At 42.0% G+C, this 17,187-nt stretch overlaps 1 protein-coding gene across 1 annotated transcript in view; it reads left to right on the top strand.

Annotated features, from left to right (window-relative positions):
* Positions 1–17,187, top strand: part of fras1 (Fraser extracellular matrix complex subunit 1) — a 143,210-nt gene that overhangs the window by 110,549 nt on the left and 15,474 nt on the right. The window contains exons 35-48 of the mRNA XM_057361919.1: positions 302–334; positions 1,791–1,922; positions 2,688–2,816; positions 2,922–3,169; positions 3,438–3,589; positions 9,196–9,358; positions 9,452–9,584; positions 10,073–10,263; positions 10,417–10,573; positions 11,467–11,730; positions 13,539–13,727; positions 13,829–13,948; positions 14,352–14,531; positions 16,053–16,177. Of these exons, the coding sequence (XP_057217902.1) occupies positions 302–334; positions 1,791–1,922; positions 2,688–2,816; positions 2,922–3,169; positions 3,438–3,589; positions 9,196–9,358; positions 9,452–9,584; positions 10,073–10,263; positions 10,417–10,573; positions 11,467–11,730; positions 13,539–13,727; positions 13,829–13,948; positions 14,352–14,531; positions 16,053–16,177 (2,216 nt within the window). The remainder of the gene's footprint in view (positions 1–301; positions 335–1,790; positions 1,923–2,687; positions 2,817–2,921; positions 3,170–3,437; positions 3,590–9,195; positions 9,359–9,451; positions 9,585–10,072; positions 10,264–10,416; positions 10,574–11,466; positions 11,731–13,538; positions 13,728–13,828; positions 13,949–14,351; positions 14,532–16,052; positions 16,178–17,187) is intronic.

Here is a 17,187-nt window from a genome sequence, read left to right as displayed (position 1 = left end):
TGCAAGTGCATGGCATAATTTAATGAATTCGTCAAACTAATGAATTCACAAATATAACTGCATTTTTGATGCGTGCGCTTTATGTTGAAGGTTCTTTAGTGAATGTGCCAGTGCACGCTTCATTTAGTGCTAATTTGCACCTCTGAACAGTCACATGCAGCATTGCAGATGCATTGTTAGGGATTCTCACCTGTATAGCATAAGCTATAAATATAAAACGCCCTCTCACCCCGCTCTCTAATTTATGCGTTTTCAGCAGGTTTTCGTGAAAGTAACCACTAACACTGTTTCATTCCTACAGGTCTTCCAGAATCCGTGAGTCTCCATTTTACAGGTATATAATCACTTTCGGCTTCTGTATCCCACCCCGCGGCTCTGTTCTACTTTTCTATTTTCCGTACGCGCTTCCAGCAAACCCAGAATTCAATTCTTCCTCCCTTAAACACCTTTACCCTGATCCCTCTGTGCTGATGTCACATCCCATGTGTACTGCTCTTATTTATTTATGGGGCCTTCTCTCCCATAAGAGGGAATATAATTTTCTCTCTCTTTCTGAAGTCCATCCAGGCGCTTTATTCTGCCTGACAGGAGAACGCGACTGTGCATCCGTCTTCTTTTCGCAGCAGTTATGAATCAGTGCCACAGCCCTTATGCGTCCGTATATGGAAATTAAGCGCAATATGTCAGAAAAACTCCTTTTAGTGGTGTTGTAATAGAGTGTAATGAATGAAAAAAAAAGCTGCACTGACAACAGCAGTGTTCGTGTTAGGATGCACTTTTATTTCTCGCTGGAGTTGTCATTGTAATTGTATTCTCAACTGGAAGCACTGAGGAAGCGAGTAGACGGCATAATAAACAGTTAGAAAAAACATGGCATGTCTGACAGCTCAGTGGCTGATATCTCTGTTAGCTTTCACAGTCCAAATTAACACATTTCTTTTGTCATTGTTTTCTCTTTTTTAGGGATTAGCGTATGTTTTTTTAATTAAAAGTGTTACATTAAAACAGCAGTTGCAATTGACACAACAGTATGGAATTAATGTGCCATTGCTTCCTGTAAAAAATTATATTATTTTTTTATTAAACAATTATAATAGTTTTATAGTAATAAGTGTACAAATAAAGTTGCATTTTCAGAAGAATATACAATTTAAGGAAAGCATCAAAAGAGCAGAATAACGCAGATTTAATGTGGCCTATAATATTAAAGGGATTTACTCAACCTCATGTTGTTCTAAAACTGCAATTCTTTGTTCTGTTGAAACAGATATTTTGAAGAATATGGGGAACTAGATGTAGTTCTGGGGCACTATTGACTACCATAGTAGTCTTTTCCCTACCATGGAAACCAATAGTGCCCTAGAACTGCTTTAATACAAACAATCTTCTAAATATGTCTTTTTGTATTCAGTGAAAGAACAAAATATAGACCGTTTTGGAACAATTAGAGGATTATGAGTAGGCTAAATGGTGTTCCCTTTAAGAGACACTTGAGGAATGATTTTCGAATTTTAGTACTAACATTGAATAGTTCTATGTGCCTAGCTGTCCTAGTAGTCTGCATCTTCTGTACGCATTCGTTTTTGAAGGAAGAAGAGATTTATTTTATCCTCTCGCTCTCCCTATCTCTTTGATTCATCCTCCTCGTATCCTTGCTGCACTCACTCATCTGTGTTATATTGAGCAGAAGTGCAGAAGACAGAACTGACCTGAAGGTCAACACTGAATGATTTGTATGTGAATGTGCTCCTGTGATTTATTCCTCTGTATGAATCATTGTCTCGTGTCAGTATCTGATGGGGAGCATAAGACACCAGAGATGGACTTTTCTATCCTGTTGTTGGTCAATCATCAGCAGCCGCCGGTCTTTCAGATACTGGATCCAGTGCTGGAGGTCAGCCTGGGGGGCAGGGCACCAGTGGGTAAGGATGGCTATTTTTACAAATTCCATATGCTTTTGTGTAATGCGCTTATACAGGTGTATTCTTTTTGAACTATAAAACTTATCAGTTCATATTCACAATTATTTATTTACACTTACAAATGATGGAGTGTTTACCATTTTGCCATAAGAACCAATAATAAAGATAATAATAATAACTTTATAATAATAAATAATATTATAATATTTGATTACACATAAGATTTATTATAAATAAAAATATAATAAATACCACTACTACTACTAATAATAATAATACATTTGAATTGTTAAAGAAATGTAACCAATAAAAAGTTAAGGGTTATTTGCTTAAAGAGTCTTCATTTCAAGATTCATTTTCAGTTGTACTATAGGACTTATCAGTTTATATTTAAATGTATTTAATTATTTACACTTAGCAGATGCTTTTATCCAAAGCAACTTACAAATAATGGAGTTTTACCATTTTGCCATTAGAAGCAATAATAATAATAATAATAATATAATAAGTTTATAATAATTCATACTGTTATAATAATTGATTTCAAATAATATTTATTATAAATAAAATAATAAAAGTTTAATAATAATAAACAGAAGAATAATAGGAATAATAAAAAAGTAGGCCTTATGTAAAATATTTTTTTACCAATATAGTTATTTGCTTAAAGAGTCATAAAGAGTTAATTTGTCACTCGGTGGAATACGTTTTTTTTTCCAATTAAATGTTTTAAATTTGCAAAAAAAACATGTTCATGTCGTGTAGGTGCACGGCAGTTAGCGGTGACAGACGCTGACACGGCTCCTGATGAACTGGAGTTTGAGCTTGTGGAAGGGCCTCTCCATGGCACTCTTCTGAGAGTGGAACTTGGTTCCCAAATCCAGATGGTCAATGGTAACCATTTCTGTTTCTCCCCAGGGTTGTGTTGGCCATACCTCTTCTTCATTTTTGGAGAGTAGCTACCTTTGTTTATTTATTTACAACTTGCCTCTACCTCAGGTGACATCTTCACCTTCAGTGACATCACCAGGAACGTTCTGCAGTATGAGCATGCCGGTCTCACCACAGAGGAAGACTCCGTGACCTTCTCTGTGACGGATGGGCTCTCTATGACCTCAATTACAGTGCAAGTGTCGGTGTCAGAGGTCAAAGGTGACGCACCCAGACGTGACCCTGAGGCCTTGCTGTCCATGGAGGTGGCGGAGAAGAGCAGCAGCAGCATCAGACGATCACACTTAGCTTATGTGGTGAGGAACAACACATTCTCAAAGTCATAGAAAATAGGTTTCATTTGCCTTTCACATTCAAAACATAGTTCTTAAAGTCCCCCTGTATTAAAACTCATCTTTGATCATCACATATTTCAAGTTCGTTCCTGTGAAAATAATTTCTTCATTTTAAAATATGGGAATTTACACATGGTTTGTCCAAAAGCATATAAATAAACATCCTTTTAAAATTCACAGTGTTAAGTCCACAGTGTGACTTGAAAAGTTTTTTGTCAATGTCTTTTAGGATGATGAATCTCCAGATGAGAACATTTATGTGCAGCTAATGTCTTTGCCAATGTACGGAATCCTCACCAGAGCCAAATTAGAAACAGACCACGAGGAACTTAGTGAATATTCTTCCTTTACCATGGCAGACATCAACAACCACAAAATCAGGTAAATACTGTGCTTCAGCTGTATTTTACATTGTTGGTAACTTTGTTACTCTAACATATTTATTGTCAATTGAATTTACCTGCAGTCAAGACATTTTTTTGAAGACCACTCCAAAACTTTCCAAAATGTCGATTTTCGAAATTTGCAATTTATAGGTATGTGATTAAGTAAGATTATGTTTTATTCTGTGAACTAGTGACAACATTTCACCAAAATTTCAACCAAAGTTCAAATAAAAATGTTTTTATTTGTATTTATTAGCAAAAAAATGTACAGGACAAACTAGTCAAAATAACAAAAAAGATGCAATGATTGTAGATTAAAGGCAAAACTAGAGTGGTCTCTTTTTTCCATGGCTATATATAAATAATGAATATATATACTGTATATATACTGTATATATAAATAATGAATATATATATACTGTATATATATATATAGCCACGGAAAAAATTAAAGAGACCATTGCAAAATTTCATTTCAGATCAGCATTTCTAGATGTATTGTGGCCATTCGAGTCCAGTGTTTGTTGAGTTTCAAACAAAATCAAACCTCAGGAGTGACATAAAGTCATCCAACAGCAATGTGAAAGAATGACAGCATGACAAGACACATGAAAACTGTGATAAAATCAAGGTCATCACATAAAAAAATCAATTTTGATTTTGATTTTGAAAATCAATACATAATTACTATTACTATATTAATATTACTGTTGTATTGCTTAAAAGTGAAAATGAACTTGTTTTCTTTGAAGTATTTGAGGTCTGAAAAATACAGAGCATCTTTTTGACCAGTTTCTCCAGATTTTATTTTCTGCAAATAAATGCAAATAGAAACAATATATTTATTTGAAATTTGGTAGAAAAACTGTTAGTAGTTCACAGAATGAAACCAAAATTATAGTTTTACCTGTACGCATACGTATAAATAGTACAATTTAAAATCAGAAAAACTAAATAGAAATGGGGTCTTAATTGTTTCTGTGGCTGTATATACTTATATTTCCATATGTGCTGGAATCACATATAGTTGTTTAGAATATTGTCAAGATCGTGAGGCTGAAGAACCCAAGTGCAGGCAGGCGGTGTGTAAGGAGTTAACAAAAACTTTATTTACAAGACAACAAAGGGAACAAAGCAAAACACCCCGGGGAAAACTGAACTAAGAATATATATATAAATGGATAAACAAAAACTTCCCTCAAGGGGGCAAAAACGAGAACTAAGTAATAATCAAACTAACAAGCAAAACAAGGCGGGAACAAGACAAGAGACTCACTGGGAAGCAAAGACAGAGGACGTTGAACAAACGCGACGAACTGGATACAATACATGAGCACAAGACAAAGAAACATGAGGGCATTAAATAGGGCAAGACAAACGAGGGATAATGACACAGGGCAGGTGAGGGTAATGGAACAAGGCTGGAAAGTAATACAGGAAACGAGAGGGGAGGGGCCAATGACAAGACACTGGAGAGAATGCATATTATTGTCAAAAGGACAATAATATGTTTCTCTCCACACATAACGTCTCGGTTACGTTTGTAACCTAAGTTCCCTGATGGAGGGAACGAGACGTTGTGTCGAACAGACAGATGGGGTTTGTCCCTGAGAACCAATCGCTTCCGACTACTTAGAAAAGGCCAATGAAAATTGGCGAATGAAATTTGCATGCCGGACTCCGCCCCCGGAAATCCGGGTATAAAAGGGAGACGTCGTGCTTCATTCATTCACCTTTGTTCTGAGGAGCCTGAGACGTCTCACGACTGCTGCAGAGGACAGCACGTGTTGTGGCAAGGAGGACACAATGTCTCGTTCCCTCCATCAGGGAACCGAGGTTACAAACGTAACCAAGACGTTCCCTTTCTGTCAGTCTCTCGACATTGTGTCGAACCAACAGATGGGGTTCCAATGGAAAACACCATAACACTGTGCCCTGTCACAATCTCAACGAAGAGACGGTGACTGGCCTGGGCGTGTCAGCCGTGAGCGCTACCGCAAAATTGTAACCTACCAGTGGGTAGGTAGGGGGTCCCAGAGCTTTCTTGAAAGGTGGGAAGGCCCATACCTTCGGCCTCACAGGCGGCGGCCTTGTTTCTCTAACAGCGAGAAGCCGCCCGTAACCGTAAGGCCACTGGGTAAGCGCTACTTCCTCAAGTGGGGGATGCGCTACAGAGACCACTACCTACCGCAGGGAGGAGTCTAGTAGAGATACCAACATGGTCTCACCGATAGGGGAGAACTCATGGGAAGAAAGTGCGGCTGAAGAGTAAACCGCGAGGTGGAGGTCCACCTGGGGAGGTCATGGGTTACCAAGGTGGGAACCAGCATGAGGATACATCAGATGGAACCGCCCTACTGGGGGGTTGCAACGTCTGGTAGCACTAGGTCCGGTTAGAGCTATATTGCGAATAACTCTGGAGATACCCGGCCTAAGGGGCAGGGCTGCTCTGCCCAGCCCGCCCACAGGAGGTGCTTGCTAGTGATGGATGGAGTGCCTGTTCTTCACCCAGTGGGGGAAGAAGGGAGGCTAGTTAGTACGCTGACCCCCTTAGGAGAAAGGGGGAAGGTACTGTCATAGGCGTACACCCTACCGGCCGCCAGTCTTGCCTGATGCCTGCAAGACTCGAGCCGATACCGGTTTTACGCGGAGGCTGTAGGACCTCGCAAAGGTGATGGGTGTAGCCCCACCCCGCAGCTCTGCAGATGTCTGCCAGAGAGGCGCCTCGAGCCAGTGCCCACGAGGAGGCTGTACTCCGTGTGGAGAGAGCTCTCACCCAGTGGGCGTAGGCGATCTTAGAACAGGTACACCATAGAGACGGCATCCATGATCCAGTGCGCCAATCTCTGTTTGAGACAGCCCTCCCTGCTGATCTCCAAAACAGACAAAGAGCTGCTCAGAGCTCCTGTGGCTCTGCGTGCGGTCTAAGTAAAGGCGCAGCGAGCGTACTGGACACAACACAGACGGGGTTGGGTCTTCCTCCCCAGTGGGGAGCGCCTGTACCCCCCCCCCCGCGGTGAAGTACGATGAAGTAGGGGCTGTAAAACCCCTTGGACATCTTGGCTAGGTGGACGGACTCGATCGCACGAAGGGTGGCGACCTCGCCCCATAGTATGGGAGCACCCCGGGGGGTGGTTCGATGGCTGGCAGTGCAGGTCTCTGAAGACTGGCTCTGCTGGTTCGCCTGCCTGGCGATGCAGCTCCCTGCACCGTCAATTTGAGAGTGCTGAGGGCTGCAATGTACATTCGATGTTGTGCCTCGCCATGACGCAACGTCGAGTTGCCGAACACCGTCGTGTAGAGGGTGAGAGCGGCTGTGATAAACACCCAGAGAGAGAGAGAAAAACCTTTAGAAGTGGGTAGTTGGGACGGGGCAGGAACCGTCCCGGATCAACCAACCAGAAATGGAATGGCTGGGGTCAGGCCCAAAAGGTGTTCTCGATCTCCCTCGGGTCTTCCCATGAGGGCCGCTACGGCTTGCGCCGCGGCTGCTGATGGGGTGGTGGTGGGGGGCCACCGAGTGGGGGCACCGGAACCGGAGTGTCGAAGAGGACCAGGGCTGCTGGGAAGCAGAGGGTGCACGGGATCTCGACGGCCAGGGGGCGGCCAAGTCATGGCGGGGGAGGATATGCTTGATAGTCTGCTCCTTTTACTGTCGAGAACTGTGGCTCGGCAGTATCACCAAACAGCCCCCCCTTGCGAGATGGGTGTGTCAAGAAAGCGGACTTTCTAGCAACCCATCTGTGCAGGGTTTGGCCAGAGGTGTATCTCCTGGACCACATGTGTGGACATCGCCCGACCCAGGGCCCGCGCGGTCACGTTGGTCGCCCATAGAGCGAGGTCAGTGACGGCACAGAGTTCCTGCATAAGCGCTGGGTCGGTCTTACCCTCGTGGAGCTCTCTGAAAGCCTTGGCCTGCAGGATGGCCATAGCGTGGAGAGAAGGGACAGCTTGGCCCACAGCAGAGTAAGCTCTCGACATCCTGGATGCCGAAAAGCCTACGTGCTTTGGAAGGGAGTCTAGGTCGAGCCCCAGGGGGACTCGGCGTATCCTCTAGCTGCCCCACCATCGAGGGAAGAAAGGGTGATGGAACTAGTTGACGTGCACGCGCCGAAGGGGGCGTTCCAGGTCGTACTAAGTTCCTCATGCACTTCCAGGGAAACACGGCACTGGGACGAGTACGGCATGGAGCTGCTCTCAAACCCGAGGTACCATGTATCCAGCAGCGAGCATTGGGAGAGGCAGTGCGGGCACTGCAACCCAACGCCAGCGGACCGGGAAAGCATGGCTGACATTTCGATGTCTGCTTCTTCCTGATCTCGACCCCCCGAGGGAGGGAGCTTCAAGGAATCGTCGGAGTCTGATGCCAGTAAGTCACCCTCCGATGCTGAAACAGACATCTCATCATCACGTACCGTGTCCGATACGTGATTGAGGAATAAGACGGCGGACCGTCTCATGGGGAACAGTCAGACGAGCAAGACGAGGTGCGAACGGTCCGCAAGCCAGTGGCTGACGGCTTAGCGCTCACAGTAATCCTCATATAACCCTCGCTGCTCGCCGTAGCGGGCGGCAGGGCCGTAGTCCTGCCGTCACGGAACGGGAAGCAGACGAGGTGGTGGCTGAGCCCCGTGGGAACACAGCCACACGTGACGCAACGTCTGAATCGTCAACCGCAGTGCGGGCAGGACGTATCCACAAGGGCTGCCCCAGCGTACTGGAAGCAGACCTCGTGTCCGTCCCCCTCCTATAGAATGCAGACGGTGTGGGCACCGTCTGCTAGCTCGAACACCTCTGGAACCGCAGAGACGCCCAGGGGAAGTCGCCGCAGGAAGGGACCGTCCGCTGCACCACATCATAGAACCGGCAATCTGGAGTTGCTAAGTAGCAGCGAGAGTTGATCTTCACAAGCGAAGGCTCCGAAGAACAAAAGGTGAATGAATGAAGCACGCCGTCTCCCTTTTATACCCGAATTTCCGGGGTCCGGCATGCAAATTTCATTCGCCAATTTTCATTGGCCTTTTCTAAGTAGTCGGAAGCAATTGGTTCTCAGGGATGAACCCCATCTGTCGGTTCGACACAACGTCGAGAGACCGACAGAAAGGGAACCAAAGACTTTGTCATGGCTCTGCCACAAGACCAGGAAATCCAAAACTAAAAGAAGCAGAACCATGACAGAATATATAATGCGATTTTTGTTAATACGTTTCTCAAGTCATTAACATTACGTATAAGTAGACCATTGCTCAGTTAGTTTATGTAAATATTAGAGTCCTTAAATGAGCATTGTAAAATGTTTAGAGAACTGGACTGCTTGGGGAAGCTTAAAATGCATTACAGCTTGAGCTTCTTTAATTGCTTTAAACTGCGGAGTCCCGCTGAGAAGAGTTGAATTTAAACACAGCATGATTGGCTTGGATGCAATAAGAATCCATAACAGAAATATGAAACAATTCTCTCAGGCAATGAAGTTATTTTGCCCAAATTTGGCTTTTCTAATCTGGTGGTGTCCTTTTTAAGCAAATGCAACATTTGTGTTACATGGGAAATGTTTTAATGGGTTTTTTAAAAGGTTGGAAATGGTGTCTGATTTTCAAACAGGTATGTTACGTCCTTTGAAACTGGGAACCAGCCAGTGACTGACATTTTCCACTTTGTTGTGTATGATGGAGAGAACAATCGTCTGGAGAATCAGATGTTTACCATCACAATCACCTCTGCTCAGAAGCAGCCACCTGTCGTCACCGTCCGCAGCGGTATTAAGGTGAGCACTTTCACCTGTCTAACATTCCTGTGGATCTGGATCTACTACCTGCATTTTTCCCCAATAACCTCTATGGGTGTTTCCTGTGTTTAGGTCCAGGAAGGAGGCAGAGTCCAAATCTCAGCCAATCACATTATTGCATCTGACCCAGACACGCCCAGAAAGGATCTGCTGGTGTGGCTGATCACTCCACCTAAGTACGGCTTCATTGAGAACACAAATTCAGGTGAGTCGTGTCCTGCCGTGCATACAAACGAGAGCTGAGCAAGTTGTAGTGTCAACTTTCCAAGTCATTTTGGTTTGCTCGTTTTATTCATGAGCAGAGCACTCATTTGCAATAATACAGATTTACAGATGTGCAAAATTCAGAAACAGTCGCCTTCGTTCAGGCTACCTCTTTGAGTGGTGAAGATGAAAGGGAGAGATGCAGATCACGCTGAAACATAAACACCAAACTACAGTTGTACAAAACGTTGTTTTTCATCTGAAGCGCAGATGAAGTCTGATGTTCACTTTGATGTATCTACTTCTAAACACTCTCTGTTCTATCTTTTTGGGTTTGTAGTGTTCCTCTGAAGTTGGCAGCTTTTTATTTATATTAGCCAATTCTTCCCTGGCAACTGACACTCTGAGGCTCTCTTGTGTTTTTAAGGCAGTCATTTGGTTGTTGTTTGTGTTCCAAAATCAATTACTTATTTTACTTATTGTGTCTAGCAGTGGGAACGATCGGTGGATCTCGTGTCATCAGCCCTGACGTTCCCTTTACTCTAGAAGATCTCAATTCGGACCATATATTCTATGTCCAAAACATCCACCAGCCCAACATCCACCAGGACGTCTTTAGCTTTTACATAAGTGATGGATCAAGCCAAACAGAGGCTTTTGATGTTACTATAGACATCCAGGTATTGGACCAAAGAGTGTTTTCTGTATAACTAAACTAGTTCTGAATAACTAAACAACTGTTCTCAATATAAACAGATTTGCAGATTTTATATTGTAAAGTTTTTGTTTACTGTAGTTCATAAATGTAAGACGTTATTGGATGTACATTACAGCAAACCAAGGAGGACAGAGTCCCTATCATCTCGGTGAACAGCATCCAAGTGGAGGAGAACTCAGGTGTGGTCATCACTAACTCCTCTCTGAATGTGCTGGACCACGACACACCTGAGAATGAACTCGTCCTTACCATCATCAAGAAGCCGGTGTATGGTAAGCTCTCTCTCTCTTTCTCCCCCCAGTCCAGTTCCCTTCAGACTGTCGCTCAATCATGGCCAGCCTTCAGCAAACATCCATTATATGCCACATTACCGTTCCGTCTGGCTCCTGTATGGCTGATTGATGCGTTTGTCATTGTGGCTCAGCCTTTGACTAGTGAGCCGGTGGCAAGGCCACGGCCCACAGGGCTTCATTGGTTAAACTTTTATGGATGCATGTCGAGGTGTTCGTAGCAGCTCTCTGGAGTTTTATAGGAGTCGGATGTGAGGAATGAAACTGGCAGAGCTGAAATAGCATGACGGCGTTGCAGTTTCTTCAAAAATTACACCATTAGAGGTCAAGTACGCATTTAATGGAAGCCAAGTGACGTGTGTGTTTGTTTTATGAATGTGTTTGTGCAGTGTGTGATGGAGGAGCATAAGCGATGAAAAAGTGAGAAAGAATGTGAAGCATTAACGTCTACTTCTCTGTCATATTTCTGTTTATGTGTGGGGGTTTACTTTTGTGGGTTATATACTGTAAATATGACCAAACTTACTTTTGCTTTCTTTTAGCATTAGGTTAGGCTGAAAGGGATAGTTCACCCAAAAATAAAAAATCATTTACTCACCCTCAGGTTGTTCCAAACCTGTATACATTTCTTTTTTTCTGCTGAACACAAAGGAAGATATTTGGAAGAATGTCAGTAGCCAAACAGATCTCATCCCCCATTTATTGCCATAGTAGGGAAAATAAATACTATGGTAGTCAATGGGGGATGAGATCTGTTTGGTTACTGACATTCTTCCAAATATCTTCCTTTGTGTTTTGCAGGACAAAGAAATGTATACAGATTTGGAACAATCTGATGCTGACTAAATTGGGTTCGGGTTTTTGTGTCTCCATAGGGAAGTTACGCAGAAGGCAGTTCTACTCCCAGCCTTTAGAGAACGGCAAGATCCTTCAGCAGGGATCCACATTCACCTACCAGGATGTTCTAGATGAGCTGCTGGTTTATACTCCAGACGGACATAGTTCTGGGACAGACGAGATTCAGTTTTCAGTGACAGACGGCATCTACACAGAGACGGGCCGTCTGGAGATCAGCATGGACATTAGGAGGAAAGAAGGCCCTAGAGTCACTTTCAACAGAGGACTACAGATAGCAGCAGGTCAATACACCTATTGCACAGACACCAGGCCCACACTGAATAAGTGTTCACAGAAAATTTGTTCCAATGAAATTTGACTTTATGTAAAAACAATATATGTTTTTTAAATGTGTGCTTTCACTAGGGCTTGGTATCGGTTGGGTTTTTTATGATACTGGTGCCAAATTGACATCAGTGCCTAAACCGATACTTTAAAAATGAGCCACAAAATGACATTAAATAAGGACTTTTTATTGATCAAAATTATTCAAATTGAACAATATGTTAAAAGTATATGTAAATATATAAATATAAGTGAAAACAAAACACAACAAATATTAAAAAAATCACAATAACACCTAAGCCACCCACCCAACTACAACATTTTAACATTAAAATAAGTAAGGAATCATTATTCCGCTTATACCGTGGTTAGCACACCACAGAACATTATTCAAATGTTTAATTTCAGTGTTTGTCATGTTATCGTCTTTAAAATGCTGTTGATGGTAGGACTACTTTCTTGCGCATCTCATTTCCGTTAGAGCGAACGGACTCGGAAGCTTGAGCCACGTGGTGTGTGTGTGTGTGTGAGAGAGAGAGCGAGAGATCGTGCGCACACCTGCGTGTTTGCGGTAATGTGACAGAAAAGCCAGTGATAATAAATTATTTATTCCTCGTATTGTTTGTATCTTCAGCAGTAAAAAAATCACGCAAACTTTTGAAAGAGTAGGTCTATCAAAATATATTTGTTATCAGTCGTAAGCAGCATGAAGAGGAAAACAAACCAGTAGGCTATCAGTGTTTATTAATGCATTTTGTTTTTCTATTTAGTTCTTTTATTTATTCAATTTCAGTATATGCATTTCTTGTTTTTGAAATGCTTTGTTTATTGAAACGAAACTGCGCACGTTTCATTAACAGTAAAGTTTGACATCATAAACGTCAGATCAAGAGCAGGGTGCTGTGTGGTGATGGCCTGTAGGCTACACTATAACCTTTCTCTTGTTTAAACTTGGCGAAGTGATATAGAACTGTAATACGGTCAGCAGACCTGGAACACCTTCATAGGTGTGCATTTAACTGAAAGTTAATGCATACCCATGGAACGTTTGTCAACCAATCAGATTGAAGCATTCAACAGCCCCGTGGTATAACACAAAATAATAGTTTCAGACGGCAGGCTACCTGTTGCCATAAGATCAAGATTGCAAACAACAGCCTTGTGTTCTCATGGAGACCGGTCTTGCCAGGCAACCTTAGAAGAACGAATTTGGATAGACACACTGCACTGGGTTTTGCAGGTGCAAGTCTGCATTCAGTGCATCCATGATATCAAGGACACATCAGGGTACTTTCGTGCGTTCTCTATCCTTGTGGTCTTGAATATTGAAACCAGATTTTTGACGGTTGGTGATGATGTAGAGCGCGAACACAAGGATGCAATAACGCAGAATGCTTATGTATAATTAAGAAAAGCTTAATTTCATTTTCAGTAGTCTAGTAGTAGTATATCAAACATGATCAGGGCCGGCCCGTGGCATAGGCGATATAGGCAGTCGCCTATCATGACGCGATTATAATGAACTATGATTGAAAATCTTAGCGCATTAATTATGCATGTGTAACGGAGACCAGCTAGTGTGGTCTGTGCAGCTAAACTTCACTCGTCGAGTTCAAGAAATGCCTTCTTTAGAAGCTTTTGCGCACACATTCATTACGAAACATCGACCTAAACTCTTGCTCTGAATAACTGAAATTCATATCTAGACAAGTTAAGTTGAAGGTAATAAATAACTTCAATGTCTGTGTAATTTCTGTCTCAACAGGTTCCTCATCAAAGATCACGGAGCAGCATCTGAAAGGTACAGACATAGACTCGGATGACCTGAAGCTGCGCTTTGCCCTCACTAAAGACCCGAGCGTGGGCTCTCTCCTGCTGAACACAGGCAAAAACAAGGCTCAGATATCCGTTAAAGGACTTGTCAACAGCTTCACCCAGGATGACATCAACAAAGGTTTTCCCTCAGTTGATCTTCTCTCTCATTAATAGTCATCCGTAGTGAATTTGTAAGCGGGGCTGCATTGTCTCATGTGGTTTTCGCGTCTCGTCTGTCAGGCTATGTGGAATACATTCACGAAAAGGGAGAAGGTGGCGGTAGTTTCTCTTTCAAGTTCAACCTGGAGGATCCTGAGGGAAACAGAGTTATTGACCAGTCTTTCTTCATTAGCGTTCTGGGTGAGCTGAGAAACTAATGTGGGGCAAAGATGTTTGGGAAAGCTGTTTTAAATCTAAAATCTTTTTCTTGACTGCAAAGGTTTTTTATTTCAGGGATTGATTGTTTTCTAATACCATGTAAATGCCAGTCATGAAAATGTTTTTTGGTTGGATAATCATTCATTAATATTATAATTAATATTTAGTTATATGTGGTCATATGGGAAGTTACTGTGTCTTTGTTATATATTTAAAACTATGCAATACATCTAAACAAAGTACACAGTATTTCATTTAAAGTTTCAGTTTTATCCATTTTTGAATCACTTTTTTGATCAAATTTTATACCTCTCATGTCTTTTAAGGGATGTTTTCATTTATATCGGTACCAACAAAAATTTCTCCGTCTCTTTTTCTCTCTCAGAGGACAGACTTCCTCCCGCAGTGGTGGTTAATAAAGGTTTGGTTTTGGATGAGAACACACTGAAGAAGATCACGACACTGCAGCTCTCCTCTACCGATCAGGACAGTGAACCTGACGAACTCGTTTACAGAATCACCAAACAGCCTCAGCTCGGACATTTAGAACACTCCAGCAAGCCGGGTACGCACAAAAATACACTCGCCCACCCTCCATACAGCCCATGCAACTTGAATTAAGCCATTTCAGTTGATCCGTAGGGGATTTGTAATGCTGGCAAATGAGTTTACATTACTATTTGATAGAAAGTGCAGTATATAAAGTGGTGGGCTGCTGGTCACTGGGGAAATTTCACACAGACTTGCTTTTGCAAGAGTACCGTGGAACACATAACCTGTATTTACTCACTCAGAAATGTGTCACATACTAAATACACGTACCTCGTGTTCTCATAAAACAAATGCCCACAAAGATAATACAGCATCTGTATAGATTTACTTTATAGAGCCATGGGAGATCATAATGTGTATTTATAGCCTGCAGTCTTGCTGCTCTATGGGGTATTCAGCAAAGCAGTACATTTATAAATGTGGCCCACACTTGAAACAGTGCTTGTGTACGGTTTTCTGGGAAGATATATAGTTTGTTTAAGCTTGCCATCTTCAGCAGAAGATAACAAAGAGCACTCTTAGTTTTATTTGGGAAGATAAGGAAAACTTCATTTTTTTAGCCCACATTTAAGCACTCTAGTGGTGGCATATGACAACTGACCACAGTATAACAAAACATTAAAATTCGACATAGTCACAGTGTACGGTTGCACTTGTACTGCGTTATATTTTTATAAGGAGGATCACAAAGTCACTGCTTGACTGAATCTAGTGCTACAATGCAAATTATTTTTCAAATTTTGGCATGCTGCCGTTTACTGGCATGCTCACTTGCATCTGGTGTAAAAACAAATGAATTTTAATGTCGCACACATACAAGTTTCACTTCAGCCTTGGCAAATTATAACACTGCAGAATTGTGGCTGTGCATGAATATTTTAAGGTGAACAGACTCGCAGTTTACATTTTAAGTGCTTTGCATTTGTTTTTATTCACATAGTGAGAAATCCTGTGGATAATGTGCAGCAGTGAAATAAATACGAAACGGGCTTAGTGTTTTTATATTGTATAATTTACAGTATTCTGATGAAAAAGTGCAAAAAGCCAACACATAAAAGTGCACAAAGGCTAAAAATATCACATTTGTACTTTCTTCTTTTGTACCCTTTGTACAAAACAGCCAATGTTAAAAATCTCACACAGTTCACATATGTCTGTTTTACATCAATCCTTCGCAATTTGTACTCTATTCTAATTTGTAGTTTTAACATTCATATATTCCTGCAAAAATATTCAAATACCGAGATTACTGACGTAATTTCTGTTTGGCTCTAAATGCTGAACAGTGACTGAGGAAAAAATCTGTATTCACTTTCCTCTCTTTCTGGCCAACAGCATCAGCCACCGCATTTGACTCGATGATATTGCACTCGATAGAATTTCTAGTGCATGTTTTATTCATCCATATCAGTTGATCTGTGGATATTTATAATGGTGGCAAATGAGTTTACATGATAATTTGATACGGAGCGCAGTAGGGGATGTGGGGCTGCCGGTCACCAGGGAGTTTGACTGCGGTCTGATGCTGTTACAGGAACACGCATCAGCACGTTCACCCAGGCTGACCTCACCTCTCGCAACATTCAGTATGTCCACACCAGTGAAGAAGAGATGCATTCTGATGACTTCACCTTCACGGTGTCTGATGGAGCCAATGAGGTACATGCACAAACATGACAACAAACACCTGCTCTTTATTTTTCACACAAACTTTGGATGAAAACTAAATTTGAATGCATGATATGCTGATTAATAAAACCGATTAAAGCCCTCAAAAGAGGAAATACGAATATTACGTGGTACCACTTTAGAATAAGTTTGCGGAATTTATTTTATTAGATTAATGTTTATTTCGCCGCTGTCCTTCTAAAACCTCGTACCTCCATGTTTTGTTTATTTACTAAAATTGACTAATTTTAAGACCAGGTTGTAGTCAGTCAATAGCGCAGTCTATTTCAGCTTATTTGCTTCTAAATAGCAACTTGCCAACAATGCGCCTGAACACCTCGTTTTCAGACCAGCGCGCACAAATGGGTGCAAATGCATTCGATATTTAAATAACATGGCACTGGACGTGAAAATATGATAACTGCGTCAGGCTTAAACTAGCAAAAAACACTTGCGTCGTGCTTGGCGCCGCATTGCACTGAAGGAATGTAAGGGCCCTTTACATTTACATTACATTTATGCATCTGGTAGATGCTTCTATCCAAAGCGACTAACACTGCATTCAAGGCACATTTTATGAGTTGTCTGTTCCCTGGGAAACTAACCCATGACCTTTGCATTGCTTTGCTAATTGAGCTACAGGAGCACAAAAAAACGTCTTTTTGTCACAGCCTCATAACTCATTCTGTGCGGTCCTGTACACGTTGTGGTTTGGAGAGATGTTTTGCTGCAGTGGTAGGAAGTAACTTTTAATAAATGCACAATGTTTTAGTTCATCGCACTAAATTACCACAAAACACTGATCTCTCTAATAAAAACACAAACAGAATACATACATTTCGTAAACTCATCCCTCCCTCTCCTTTTTTCTTTTCGCTTTCTTTCTGCAACTCTTTTCTTTCCGTTACGAACACATACACGCCCCCACACACACTAATTAGAGCCGAAAGTGCTTGAACAAACACAAGCTGGCCAGTGAGGCTGTAAATAGAGATTCACAT

This window comes from Triplophysa rosa, linkage group LG2 (genome assembly GCF_024868665.1).
Source record: "Triplophysa rosa linkage group LG2, Trosa_1v2, whole genome shotgun sequence".
In the NCBI taxonomy this organism is placed as follows: domain Eukaryota; kingdom Metazoa; phylum Chordata; class Actinopteri; order Cypriniformes; family Nemacheilidae; genus Triplophysa; species Triplophysa rosa.
This window is presented reverse-complemented; position numbering and strand designations above follow the sequence as displayed.